This window comes from Danio rerio, chromosome 13, assembly GCF_049306965.1.
Source record: "Danio rerio strain Tuebingen ecotype United States chromosome 13, GRCz12tu, whole genome shotgun sequence".
NCBI classification, from domain to species: Eukaryota; Metazoa; Chordata; class Actinopteri; order Cypriniformes; family Danionidae; genus Danio; species Danio rerio.
The window spans coordinates 7,321,383-7,335,000 of NC_133188.1; the positions used below are offsets into that span (position 1 = coordinate 7,321,383).

General features: G+C 46.5%; 1 protein-coding gene across 2 annotated transcripts in view; it reads right to left on the reverse strand.

The window, feature by feature from the left end:
* The window catches only part of myom2b (myomesin 2b), a 92,680-nt gene that overhangs the window by 26,959 nt on the left and 52,103 nt on the right, over nt 1-13,618 (reverse strand). For both annotated transcript variants that reach the window (XM_073920583.1, XM_073920582.1), the window contains 3 exons: nt 1,216-1,378; nt 937-1,043; nt 593-637 (listed from right to left, as the gene is read on the reverse strand). In XM_073920583.1, coding sequence (XP_073776684.1) covers nt 593-637; nt 937-1,043; nt 1,216-1,378 — 315 coding nt within the window. The remainder of the gene's footprint in view (nt 1-592; nt 638-936; nt 1,044-1,215; nt 1,379-13,618) is intronic.

The following is a 13,618-nucleotide window of genomic DNA, read 5'->3' on the forward strand; positions in this document are numbered from 1 at the left end:
TATTGATCACCTCCCTGACTAAGGCCCTTCTCCCTAGATCACTCAGCTTAGATGGCCGGCCAGCTCTAGGAAGAGTCCTGGTGGTTCCAAACATCTTCCACTTACGGATGATGGAGGCCACTGTGCTCAGTGGAACTTTCAGAGCAGCAGAACATTTTCTGTATCCTTCCCCAGCCATGTGCCTCAAGACAATCCTGTCTCAGAGGTCTACAGACAATTCCTTTTTCTTCATGCTTGGTTTTTGCTTTGACATGCACTGTCAACCCTGGGAACTTATATAGACAGGTGTACGCCTTTTCAAATCATGTCCAATCAACTGAATTTAACACAGGTGAACTCCAAATAACCTGCTGAAACATCTCAAGAATGATCAGTGGAAACAGAATGTGGAAAATGTGATGCGCTATGAATATTTTCCGGATGCACTGTATATGCACAAATATAATAGTAAAGCTTCCTATAGCAAATATTAATTTAAATGAGAGATTTGTGAGCAGTGTACTTATATATGGTGAGCACTTTAAATACAGTATAATACAGTATAAAAAGAATAATAATCATAATCTACAATCATTCATCCAGTGCTACTTACTTGGATTGCGTATGTCATAGCTTATGGCCAACATCTTCTCCAGCTCTACAAATGGTGACAGAGACAACTATCATCATTATCAACACTTTCAAGGACATTGCAGCAGACAACATCATATTTTATTTTTAATACGAAAGATCTTTGAAATAGATATAATATTATCCCAACTGTTTCATGGAAGATGATGAAACATCCCTAATACAGATCAACATCTATTACACCCAAATCCGAATATGATTAGACTCTGTCAGAGGAATGTTTTGATAGTGCGTTGTACTTTATATAACTTTGAGGAAGAGCATTAATAATGGATTCGATAGTCATAATATATTAACAGGCCTCACCTTCAGCTGAAATCTTGTAGCTGGCGGACACACCATCAGTATGTGTAACAGACACAGAGAATGTGCCCAAATCCTCTTTGTCTGGGTTCTTGAAAAGCAAAGTCGAGCTAAAGGAAAATATAGCAAATATTAGTGTCTGTTCAGCGGGACGGCGAAAGCAAAACAAATGGAATTAAATATGCACAGACTGTGGCGTTGCCCTAAATATGCTGGAAGCTACTGTGTATCTGGACCAGATTTACAGTAGTTAGGACACAGCGAATGTGTGTTTTTGCTTACTTGCTGCCTGATGTCTTGACGGCTATTCCCTTTGAGAAGTCAGTGATTTCTTGGTAGGACTTTTTCCACACAAACTTTGATTTCTCCATCATTTGGCAGCTCTCAAAAGAGAGGTAAATGTCACCTGATTGCTCATCGACGCCACACTGGATTTCCTGGATGCCTTCATAAAAACAGAAGCAGAGAGGAATTTGCATTATTTGATAAGAGGTGCAAATGACTAAAGAGATACTGGATATGCTGGATTTTTGTTTGGAGAAGTGGTATTAAATGAATAGTAGGGATATACCTATCAGGTTTTTTTTTTTTTTGCCCTCGGGTCAGAGGTAAAGTCATTCGATTTTGAGAATCTACCAATACCGAAACTGATCCAATACTTATATAATACATAAAAAAAGAATAAAGAAGAGCGAAGAAACAGATCCAGGATGCTCCTTATTTTTTATTGAATTCAACATATTTTAAAATTCATCAACTCTGTTAACAAGTCTCTAACTCTGTTAAATGTTTGACTTACTGCAGTCTTTAGATTCAGGCAGTATTGCAGTTTTGGTTTAACTGGATCTGAGCTCTGCTTTTGATGCAGTCGATCATACCACCCTTCAGTCACATCTGGAACATTGAGTGGGCATAAAGGGTTCAGCACTTCATTGGTTTCTGTCATATCTGAAATCCAGGTCTTTTTCAGTGTCTGTTGGTCAGTTTATATCAGCATCTGCCCCTCTTCTGTGTGGTGTCCCCCAGGGCTCTATTCTGGGTCCAATGCTCTTCAATTTATGTATGCTTCCTCTTGGTATTATTATAAGGAAACATAACATCTCTTTTCATTTTTATGCAGATGACTCTCAGCTGTATGTTTCTTTAAAATCTCAGAACTCCCTGCAGTCTCTAATTGATTGTCTTGAGGATATGAAATGTTGGATGGCAAAAAACTTCCTTCAACTTAATAACGACAAAACTGAGATTATTCTCTTCGGCCCCTCAAAAACAAGAATGTCCTATATTGGGGCCTTGGGAAGTTTAACACATGGGGCTCTATTTTGACGGTCCATGCCCAGAGCTCAAAACGCAGGGCGCAAACGCTTTCAGGGCATGTCTGAACGCATTTTTGCTAATTTACAGACGGGAAAATGTGCTTTGCGCCAAGGCGCATGGTCTTTAAGGGTTGAGTTTATTTTCTTAATGAGTTATAGGTGTGTTTTGAGACTAAACCATTTAGAGTCTCATCTCCCATTCCCTTTAAGACCCAGCTGCGTCGCGCCATAACCGCATTCGCTATTTACATCACGCAAAGTAAGTCTAAGTGGAAAAAATGAGCATTTCACAAGCAAACAGTTAACAGTTGACAGTTTTTTTAACAGAAAACTGTTAAACAGAGCATCTACTGCGTGAGAATGAGAGATAATGGATCACTTTCACTTTCGCTCTTGGATAGGGAAACCTTTACGAACAGACATCAATTAGCCTATAAATAATTAATTTTGTTTGTTAAGCGCAAATATTCATTTCAAAACTATTTCTAAATTCAGTTATAATTTCTAGCAAATGAATAAATGAACAATATTAACGAAGTGTGTTCAAAATACTGAGTTATTTACAAATACACCTGCCATGCCCGATATGGTCTAAAACCTGACAGGTGGGCAAATCTAAGCTTGTTTTTAATAAAACAAATATAGATATGGATATATTAAATAATACTGCTAATAATAATAACATTATACAAAAGCAAATTGTTATGAATGAACTGAAAAAGCCTCCGGAGATGAAGAAGACATAAAAGCAGTGATTTTTCATATTTATGTAGGCTAGAAAATAATATGTTCCCCTTCGGTTGGGGAACTTCAGTGCCATGAATGGGAGGATTCGGATCAGAAGCCGCTTATCTGGAGAGTATTGAACGGGCCAATGAATGAAATTAATTGGCAGCGTAAGCTTGCGCAGGTGTGCGACATCTGCAATCATCTCAGCATATAAGCACACCTGAAGCCAGCAGACGCCATCCTTTTCGCTTCAGATCCTTTCTGAGTGAGTCGATGAGGGTTCCTCTTGCTGATCAGCACTTCAGAGCGAACGAGTGTGTCTCCCGGTCCAGAGTGGGTCTTCGCGGTGGCAGACGGTCGAGCTGGGTTACTCCCTTGCCTGCGGTTCTTTGGGTCCGGTCCTCCAGAGCTTCTCTGCCCGTGCTGCGAGTGCCTCCGCCCTCACCGCCCTTGACGGCGGAGCTGCCAGGGGGTATGAGGCGATCCCGTCAGTGAAGCGCGCTATCGCGGTCAATCTTTGTCCGCGCGGCGCCTCTACGTGGCGGGGTTTGCCCCGCCTCCCGTCCAAAGCCTGTAGGTTGTCTGCCTCCCTCGGAGCCAGAGCTTATAAGGCTGCGGGCCAGGCTGCTTCTGCTTTGCACGCGATGGCCACCTACCAGCGCTACCAAGCGCAGGCGCTGGCCGAGCTGCACGAGGGCGGGTCCAACCCAAGCTTATTACATGAGCTGCGCACCGCGACCGACTATGCTCTTCGGACTACTAAGTCCGCCGCGTGTGCGCTGGGGAGGACGATGTCCACACTTGTGGTTCAGGAACGCCACCTCTGGCTAAACCTGGCCGATATGCGCGACGTTGACAAAGTTCGCTTTCTTGACTCGCCCATATCCCAGGCTGGCCTGTTCGGCGACACCGTCGGTGAATTCACCCAGGAATTCAAGGCGGTGAAAGAGCAGTCGGATGCGATGGGCAATGTCATCTATCGGCGTGGCCGTAAGCCCGCTCCGCCCGCCGAGCCATCCACCTCCGCTGTTCCTCGCCGAGGGCGCCCGCCAACGAGTGCTGCCCCGCCCCCGCCTGCGCCTCCGGCCAAGCGGGCGCGGCGTTCACCTCGAAAGCAGGCAGCCCCTCCTGCCCAGGGCGCCGTTAAGTCCGGTAAACGGACCGCGAAGCGTCCCTGAGACAGGCCATCCGGAGAAGAGGAAACTTGCTCTTTCCCCGCTGGAGGGCGGGGCCCCGATAACAACGGTACTTTTCAGTGCCACCAAAACATCAGTAAAAGAGCACTTTTTCCCTTCCCCGGATGTGACTGCACGAGTTCTGCCAGTCCGGGACGCGCTGCCTTCCGGCTCGCAGACTCTACGTGCTTCGCCAGTGGCTCACGAGCGCTGGGGGGACGGTCTCCCTTCCCTCAGCCCTCCAGCCCCCTCTCCGGAGTCAGGGTGCGGAGCCAGAGCGAATCGCTCTCCTCCAGCTTTTCCGCGGGACCCTCGTGCTTCCCGGATCAGCACACCCACTCCGCGCTGCCCCACCGCTGGTACGTCAGCGATTGTAGCGATGACTCCATTAGCGAGGGCTCTGCCTGCCTGGTTAGCGCGGGCCAGCCCCTCGCGGTGGCTCATACGCACAATCAGACTCGGTTACGCGATTCAGTTCGCGAAACGGCCCCCCAAGTTTACGGGCGTGTATTTCTCCAGGGTCAACCCCCTGTCCGCCCCTGTCTTGCGAGAGGAGATTGCTGCCCTCCTGGCGAAGGGTGCAATCGAGCCGGTTCCTCCAGCCGAGATGGAGAGTGGGTTTTACAGCCCATACTTCATCGTACCCAAAAAGAGCGGTGGGTCACGGCCAATCCTAGATCTGCGCGTTTTGAACCGCTGTCTGCACAAGCTGCCGTTCAGAATGCTCACGCAGAGGCGCATTCTCCAATGCGTTCGTCCTCGGGATTGGTTTGCAGCCATAGACCTGAAGGACGCGTATTTCCATGTCTCCATTCTTCCACGCCACCGCCAATTTCTGCGGTTTGCGTTCGAGGGTCGAGCGTGGCAGTACAAGGTCCTCCCCTTCGGGCTCTCTCTGTCTCCGCGGGTCTTCACCAAACTCGCGGAGGGTGCCCTAGCGCCCCTTCGGCTCGCGGGCATTCGCATACTCAATTATCTCGACGACTGGCTGATTTTAGCCCACTCGCGGGAGCAATTGATTATGCACAGGGACGAGGTGCTTCGGCATCTCCGCCTACTGGGGCTTCAGGTCAACCGAGAAAAGAGCAAACTCGCCCCCGTGCAGAGGATTTCTTTTCTCGGGATGGAGCTGGACTCGATCACCATGGTAGCGCACCTCTCCGAGGAACGCGCTCGCCTGTTGCTGAACTGTCTGAGGGAGCTCGACAGCAAACTAGTGGTCCCACTGAAGTTCTTTCAGAGGCTCCTGGGGCATATGGCATCCGCAGCCGCCGTCACGCCGCTCGGGTTGCTCCATATGAGACCACTTCAGCACTGGCTTCACGATCGGGTCCCCAGACGCGCATGGCACGCGGGCACACACCGGGTCTCGGTTACTGCGCTGTGTCGCCGCGCCCTCAGCCCTTGGAACGACCCCTCGTTCCTACAGGCCGGTGTGCCTCTAGGACAGGCGTCCAGCCATGTTGTTGTTTCAACAGACGCTTCCAACACGGGTTGGGGGGCCGTGTGTCGCGGGCATGCGGCTGCGGGCCTCTGGAAGGGTGCCCAGCTGCATTGGCATATCAATCGCCTAGAGCTGTTGGCAGTGTTCCTCGCTCTCCACCGCTTTTTACCGGTGCTGGAGCGGCAACACGTGCTGGTCAGGACGGACAGTACGGCGGCGGCGGCGTATATCAACCGCATGGGGGGTATGCGCTCTCGCCGCATGTCTCAGCTCGCCCGCCGTCTGCTCCTCTGGAGTCACCCGCGGCTGAAATCGCTGCGCGCCATTCACGTCCCAGGCACGCTCAATCGTGCAGCCGATGCGCTCTCACGACAGCTGTTACGCCCTGGAGAATGGAGACTCCACCCCGAGTCTGTTCAGCTGATATGGGCGCGATTCGGGGAGGCCCAGATCGATCTGTTTGCTTCCCCCGAGAACGCTCACTGCCAGTTGTTTTTTTCCCTGACCGAGGGCTCTCTCGGCACGGATGCACTGGCCCACAGCTGGCCTCGGGGCATGCGCAAGTATGCGTTTCCCCCAGTGAGCCTGCTCGCGCAGTTTCTGTGCAAGGTCAGGGAGGACGAGGAACAGGTTCTGCTAGTTGCGCCCCTTGGCCCAACCGGACCTGGATATCAGAGCTCTCACTCCTCGCGACGGCCCTCCCCTGGCGGATCCCTTTGAGAGAGGACCTACTCTCTCAGGGACAGGGCACCATCTGGCACCCTCGCCCCGATCTTTGGAACCTCCACGTGTGGTCCCTAGACGCGAGGAAGACTTAGGTAACCTACCGACTGCGGTGGTTAATACCATCACTCAGGCTAGAGCCCCTTCACGAGGCGCGCCTACGCCCTGAAGTGGAGTCTATTCACTGAATGGTGCGTCTCTCGCAGAGAAGACCCCCGAAATTGCCAGATTAGTGTTGTGCTCTCTTTCCTTCAAGAGAAGTTGGACAGCAGGCTGTCGCCCTCCACTCTCAAGGTTTACGTGGCCGCCATCTCCGCTTATCATAGCGCGGTAGCTGGCGGCACCGTGGGAAAGCATAACCTGGTCATCCAGTTCCTTAGGGGTGCTAGGCGAATTAATCCATCTCGCCCCCCTCTCATGCCCTCTTGGGATCTCGCCCTCGTTCTCACGAGTCTGCGATCCGATCCCTTTGAGCCACTCGAATCAGTATCTCTAAGATTTCTGTTCCTGAAGACAGCTCTGCTGGTTGCGTTGGCCTCCATCAAGAGGGTCGGGGACCTGGAGGCATTTTTCGGTCAGTGACTCGTGCCTGGAATTCGGGCCGGATTACTCTCACGTTATCCTGAGACCCCGCCCCGGTTATGTGCCCAAGGTTCCTACCACCCCCTTTAGAGATCAGGTAGTGAACCTGCAAGCGCTGCCCCCGGAGGAGGCAGACCCAGCCCTTTCTTTACTTTGTCCAGTTCGCGCTCTGCGCATTTATGTGGACCGTACTCAGAATTTTAGATCATCTGAGCAGCTCTTTGTCTGTTATGGCGGTCGGCAGCAGGGAAGTGCCGTATCGAAACAAAGATTATCCCACTGGATTGTGGATGCCATTTCACTCGCTTATTCGAGTCGAGGTCAGCCGTGTCCCCCGGGAGTACGTGCACACTCCACTCGGAGCGTTGCATCCTCTTGGGCGCATGCACGCGGCGCCTCTCTAACAGACATCTGTAGAGCTGCGGGCTGGGCGACACCCAACACATTTGCAAGGTTTTACAATCTGCGAGTGGAGCCGGTTTCCTCAAGGGTATTAGGTAACCCTTTGGTGACTGAGGAGACAACTCGGTAGGGTGTTGAAACACGCTTGCTGCGCCATTCTCCCTAACACGGAGGTACGTGCGCCTTTTTTATCTGTCAGTAAAGTTCCCCGTCAGGTGAGCCCTGCAGATTCCTCCGTGGCCCCCAGCACTGACTCAGCGGAGGAGTCACTTGCTGGCCCACTACGTTGTAGGTCTGCCCGCTGGTCAGCCCGCGTTTTGGGTATAGGTGCCTGCTATGCGTGATCCCCACTAGGCGATCCCATATGCTTATTCCGCCACGGTTAAGTCCCCCCCCTGGGCGGACCCGTGTCTTCCCTCTCCGCTAACCACTCTTTGCTATGCGTACTCCCCCTTTTTAGGGCTAGTCCATAGGTAAATTCTGCCATCTATCCCCCCCTTGGGTAACGGATGGCCTCCGCAGCGTCCTCCCTATCGGGATTGCACGCTTCCCAACGTACTGTCGTATTTCCTAGAATTATCTAGATGCTCACGACTTCCCAAAAAATATATCTAAATCCGTAAAACTTCTGTTGAAGTAGGATAAATTAGGGCCAGGGACACGTTGGAGGACCGCGCCCCCCATGATGTGGGTGCGTCACGCTTGCTTGACTATCTCCTCATCGGGGGTGTTGGTAAGGTGCAGTCATTATGGCGCTTTCCATATTCTCCCATTCATGGCACTGAAGTTCCCCAACCGAAGGGGAACGTTCGAGGTTACAGAAGTAACCCTTCGTTCCCCGAGGAGGGGAACGGAAGTGCCATATTCCGTCGCCATAATGACTGTCCCTTAGCTGTTTGAAAGTCTCTTCAGCTTAAAAGGATGGCGTCTGCTGGCTTCAGGTGTGCTTATATGCTGAGATGATTGCAGATGTCGCACACCTGCGCAAGCTTACGCTGCCAATTAATTTCATTCATTGGCCCGTTCAATACTCTCCAGGTAAGCGGCTTCTGATCCGAATCCTCCCATTCATAGCACTTCCGTTCCCCTCCTCGGGGAACGAAGGGTTACTTCTGTAACCTCGAACGTTTTGTAATATTTTAATCCTTTATATTTATATTCTATATCTATTTTTATTATATCCTATATATATCCTTAAAATTTATATTTTTTTCATATGTAAAGATATTTGCCTATTGCTCTCTTGTGCATATTAAGCAGTGCGTAAGCGAGGCGCAACTCTGCGCCGGAGTTTAGACCGGGTTAGTTTTGGTCTAATGAAAAATCTATTATAGTTTCTCAAAATAGCAACGCGCCAGCAGTCCGCTTCAGAACGCCTTCCTTTTTAGACCAGAACGCCTATGGACGCACATATGAGCGCTAATGCATTTGCTATTCAAACAGCATAGCGCAACGCCTCAAAACGACTCTTGCGCCAAGCTGAAACTACCAAAAGACTATTGCGCCGCGTCTTGCAATCAATTATCTCTGATTCAGAGCTTTGTAAAGAAAAACAAAATAGCTCAGTCCTTAAGAATAGTTACTATCAGCTGAGGATCATCTCCAGACTCAAATACATTCTTTCCTTTCAAAATTCAGTATTTCAGAAACTGCTGATTTACTGGGATTTTTACGCACTACCATCTCTAGGTTTTACATAGAATGGTCTGAAAAGGACAGAATATCCAGTGAACAGCAGTTCTGTGGGAGCAAGTTCCTTGTTAATGCCAGAGGTCTGAGGAGAATGGCCAGACTGGTTCTAGCTGATAGAAAGTCAACAACGACTCAAAAATAAGAAGGAACAATGCAATACAATTCATTTATTCATTTTCCTTCAGCTTAGTCTCTGTTTCAGAGGTTACCCCAGTGGAACATATCAGAGTTTAAAATAGGACAAATTGTAGGTCTCGCTTGCACATCTAACAGAGACAGTAAGTCTTTTTGATGTGTCAAGAGACATGAATTTCAGGGTAGTGTCAGCAAGAAGGATGAACCACATCCAGCATGAGTAACTGTGGACACAAGAGGAAGCTGTCTGAAAGGGATGTCCAGGTGCTAACATGGTTTTTATCCAAAAAACATAAAACCACAGCTGCCCAACTCACTGCGGAATTAACCTCTCCTATTTCCACCAATACTGTTATTTGGGAGCTCCACAAGATCAATATACATGGCTGGGCTGCTATAGCAAAACCTTAGGTCACTTGTGCCGATGACAAAAGTTGGTTTCAATGGTGCCAGTAGTAAAAATATTTGGCTGTGGACAATGTAAAACATGTATTTTTGTCTGATGACTTCACTTTCACTATTCTTCCCACATCCAAGAGAGTTATGGTGTGGAGAAGCCCCAAAGAAGCGTACCACCCACAGTGTTGCATGCTCAGAGTGAAGGATCTGAATGGTATGGCTGAATGGTTTGGGTCTTATATGGTTTATTGTCATCTAAAACCAGGCATTTCAGTTTCATTGTCAAACCCCTGCATATATAGTGCATCCGGAATGTATTCATAGCGCTTCACTTTTTTCACATTTTTTTTAGATGTTACAGCCTTATTCCAAAATAGATTACATTTATTTATTTCGTCAAAATTGTACACACAATACCCAATAATAAATATTTTTTTGAAATATTTGCAAATTTATTAAAAATAAAAAACCTGAAAAATCACAAAGGCATCAGTATTCACAGCCTTGGCCGTGAAGCTCCGAATTGAGCTCAGGTACATTGTTTCCACTGATCATTCTTGAGATGTTTCAGCAGCTTAATTGGAGTTCACCTGTGGTCAATTCAGTTGATTGGACATTATTTGAAAAGGCATACACCTGTCTATATAAGGTCCCAAGGTTGACAGTCAAAGCACAAACCAAGCATGAAGACAATTTCTGCTGTTTTGAAAGTTTCAATGAGCACAGTGGCCTCCATCATCTGTAAGTGAAAGATGTTTGGAACCACCAGGACTCTTTCTAGAGCTCGCCGGCCATCAAAGATGAGTGATCTGGGGAGATCTTAGTCAGGGAGGTAATCAATAACCTGATGGTCACTCTGTCCGAGCTCCAGCGTTCTTCTGTGGAGAGAGGAGAACCTTACAGAAGGAAAACCATCTGTGCAGCAATCCACCAATCAGGCCTGTATGGTAGAGTGGCCAGATGGAAGCCACTCCCCACCTGGAATTCGCCAAAATGCATCTGAAGGACTCTCAGACCACAAGAAACAAATTCTCTGGTCTGATGAAACTAAAATTGAGCTCTTTGGAGTGAATGCCAGGCATTACATTTGGAGAAAATCAGGCATCACTCATCACCAGGCTAATACCATCCCTAAAGTGAAGTATGGTGGTGGCAGCATCATGCTATGGGGATGCTTTTCAGCAGCAGGAATTGGAAGACTAGTCAGGATAGATAGTGAGAATGATGCAGCAATGTACAGAAACATCCTGAATGATAACCTGCTTCAAAGTGCAATTGACCTCGGACTGTGGTGACGTTTCATCTTCCAGCAGGACAATGACCCTAAGCACACTGCCAAAATATCAATGGAGTGGCTTCACAACAGCTCAGTGTATGTCCTTGAGTGGCCCAGCCTTAGCCCAGACCTAAATCCTTTTAAACATCTGTGGAGAGATCTGAAAATGGCTGTACACCATCACTTCCCATCCAACCTGATAGAGCTTGAGAGATACTGCAAAGTGGAATGGGCAACAATTCCCAAAGACAGGTGTGCCAAGCTTGTGGCATCATATTCAAAAAAGACTTGAGGCTGTAATTGCTGCCAAAGGTGCATCAACAAAGTATTGAGCAATGTGAATACTTACATCTGATTTTTCAGGTTTTTTATTTTTAATAAATCTGCAACAATTTCAAAAAAATCTTGTCATTATAAGGTATTGTGTGTAGACTTTTGAGAAAATAAATGAATTTTATTGATTTTGGAATAAGGCTGTAACATAAAAAATGTGGACAAAGTGAAGCGCAATGAATACTTTCCAGATGCACTGTATGTATATGTATTTATGTAAATGTGTGTGTATATATCTATATACAGCATACACAACAGTCACACATATAAACACATATATTAACATTCTAGGTGCATAAAAGTTTGTGAATAATGATGTTAAGAAATCTGTGCTGGCATAGATTCACTGTGGCCCTGATTATGACCAATCAGCCCACACAGGGCTTCCCTTCTCAGTATGCAGCACGTCTAACATTATGTATGGAGAACATGTAACACAACTTCACGCACATACTTTATATAGACACACGAAGCCACAGTGCACTCTACTGGCTGTTGGTTGTTTTATCAGCACCAAGTCTTTCAGTCTTCTCGAAATGAATCATCTCGGATCATCCCGTGGCTGCTTTTTCCTTATCTGCGACTGTGCAGGCAGCTGCTCCCAAAGACAATCCAGAGCACCTCCCATGGTGACATCCACGCCGAGCCGCACTGCTCTCTCTCTCACTTTGAACTACTCTTATTCCTTTAAAAAATAAACATCCCTTCAGAGCGTCCTGATATTAAGCTATACTGCATTCTGGATAGTTGGATAGTAATGCAAATTTAAACTGGGCAAAACTGAATGCAGTTCCCTGGTCTTATTGTACACTATTTATCAGTGCACAGTATTAAACGATTTTAAAAATGAAGACAGAATCTTCATAGTCTTTATTAACTTTATTATAATTATTATAATTATAATTATAATTATAATAATAATAATAATTATTATTATATACTATACTATATTATATTATTTCAGCTAATATAAATATATATTTATGATTTTTTGAATCCATTTTCCGGTTAATATAATAATAGTGCATAATGTTAGTGCGTTTAAACAAAATGTAATTATTTTATATTATTATTTAATTTTTTTATTATTATTTATATAGTTTTATTATAGTTATATTATTAATTTGGGAGTGATGTTTTTGTGCTGTGATCTTAAATTAACTTTGGTACTGATTTACACTCACCAGCCACTTTATTAGGTACACCTTACTAATACCATGTTGTAACCACTTTTGCCTTCGGAACTGCCTTAATCCTTCATGGCGTAGATTCAACAATGTACTGGAAATATTCCTCAGGGATTTTGGTCCTATTGACATGATTGCTGCAGATTTGTCGGCTGCACATACATGATGCAAATCTCCCGTTCTACCACATCCCAAAGGTGCTCTATTGGATTGAGATCTAGTGACTGTGGAGGCCATTAGAGTGCAGTGAACCCATTGTCATGTTCAAGAAACCAGTCTGAGATGATTCACACTTTATGACATGAAGCGTCATCCTGCTGGAAGTAGCCATCAGAAGATGGGTACACTGGTGAACATGGTCAGCAACAATATTCAAGTAGGCTGTGGCATTGACACAATGCTCAATTGATACTAATGGGCCCAAAGTGTTTATGTTGTTGACGCCAAATTCTGACCCTACTATACAAATGTCACAGAAATCAAGACTCATCAGACCAGGCTGATTTCCTGTTCTTGGCCGACAGGAGAGGCACCCAGTGTGGTCTTCTGCTGCTGTAGCCCATCCACCACAAGGTCTGATGTGTTGTGTGTTCAGAGATGCTCTTCTGCATACCTCGGTTGTAACGAGTGGTTATTTGAGTTACTGTTGGCTTTCTATCCGCTCGAACCAGTAGCCTTTCACCTCTGACCACTGGCATCAACTAGGCATTTGCACCCACAGAACTGCTGATGGGCACAGAACTCACTCGATATTTTCTCTTTTTCAGACCATTCTCTGTAAACCCCAGGGATGGTTGTGCGTGAAAATCCCAGCAGATCAGCAGTTTCTGAAATACTCAGACCAGCCCAGGCACCAACGACCGTGCCACATTCCAAGTCACTTAAAATCACCTTTCTTTCCCATGCTAATACTCGGTTATGTCTACATGCCTAAATGCATTGAGTTGCTGCCATGTGATTGGCTGATTAGAAACTGATTAGAGCAGTTGCTCTAACGTGGCTGGTAAGCGTATGTACACAAATATATTTTTGTAAACATCCAATAGAAAATATTCATTTAAATAGAGATCTGTGAGCGGTGTACTCTCCCTCAAGTGGAGAAAAAACACTTGGATTTAAAGCATCTACCATAGGTCACTCGTTCTATCCATCCCAAAACCCTTTGAAATCTTTTAGCAATATAAAGCTTAAAGCTGCGTAAAACATATGATGGATGAGTTGGTGGTTTATCCACTGTGGCAACCCCAGATTAATAAAGGGACTAAGCCAAAAAGAAAATGAATGAATGAATG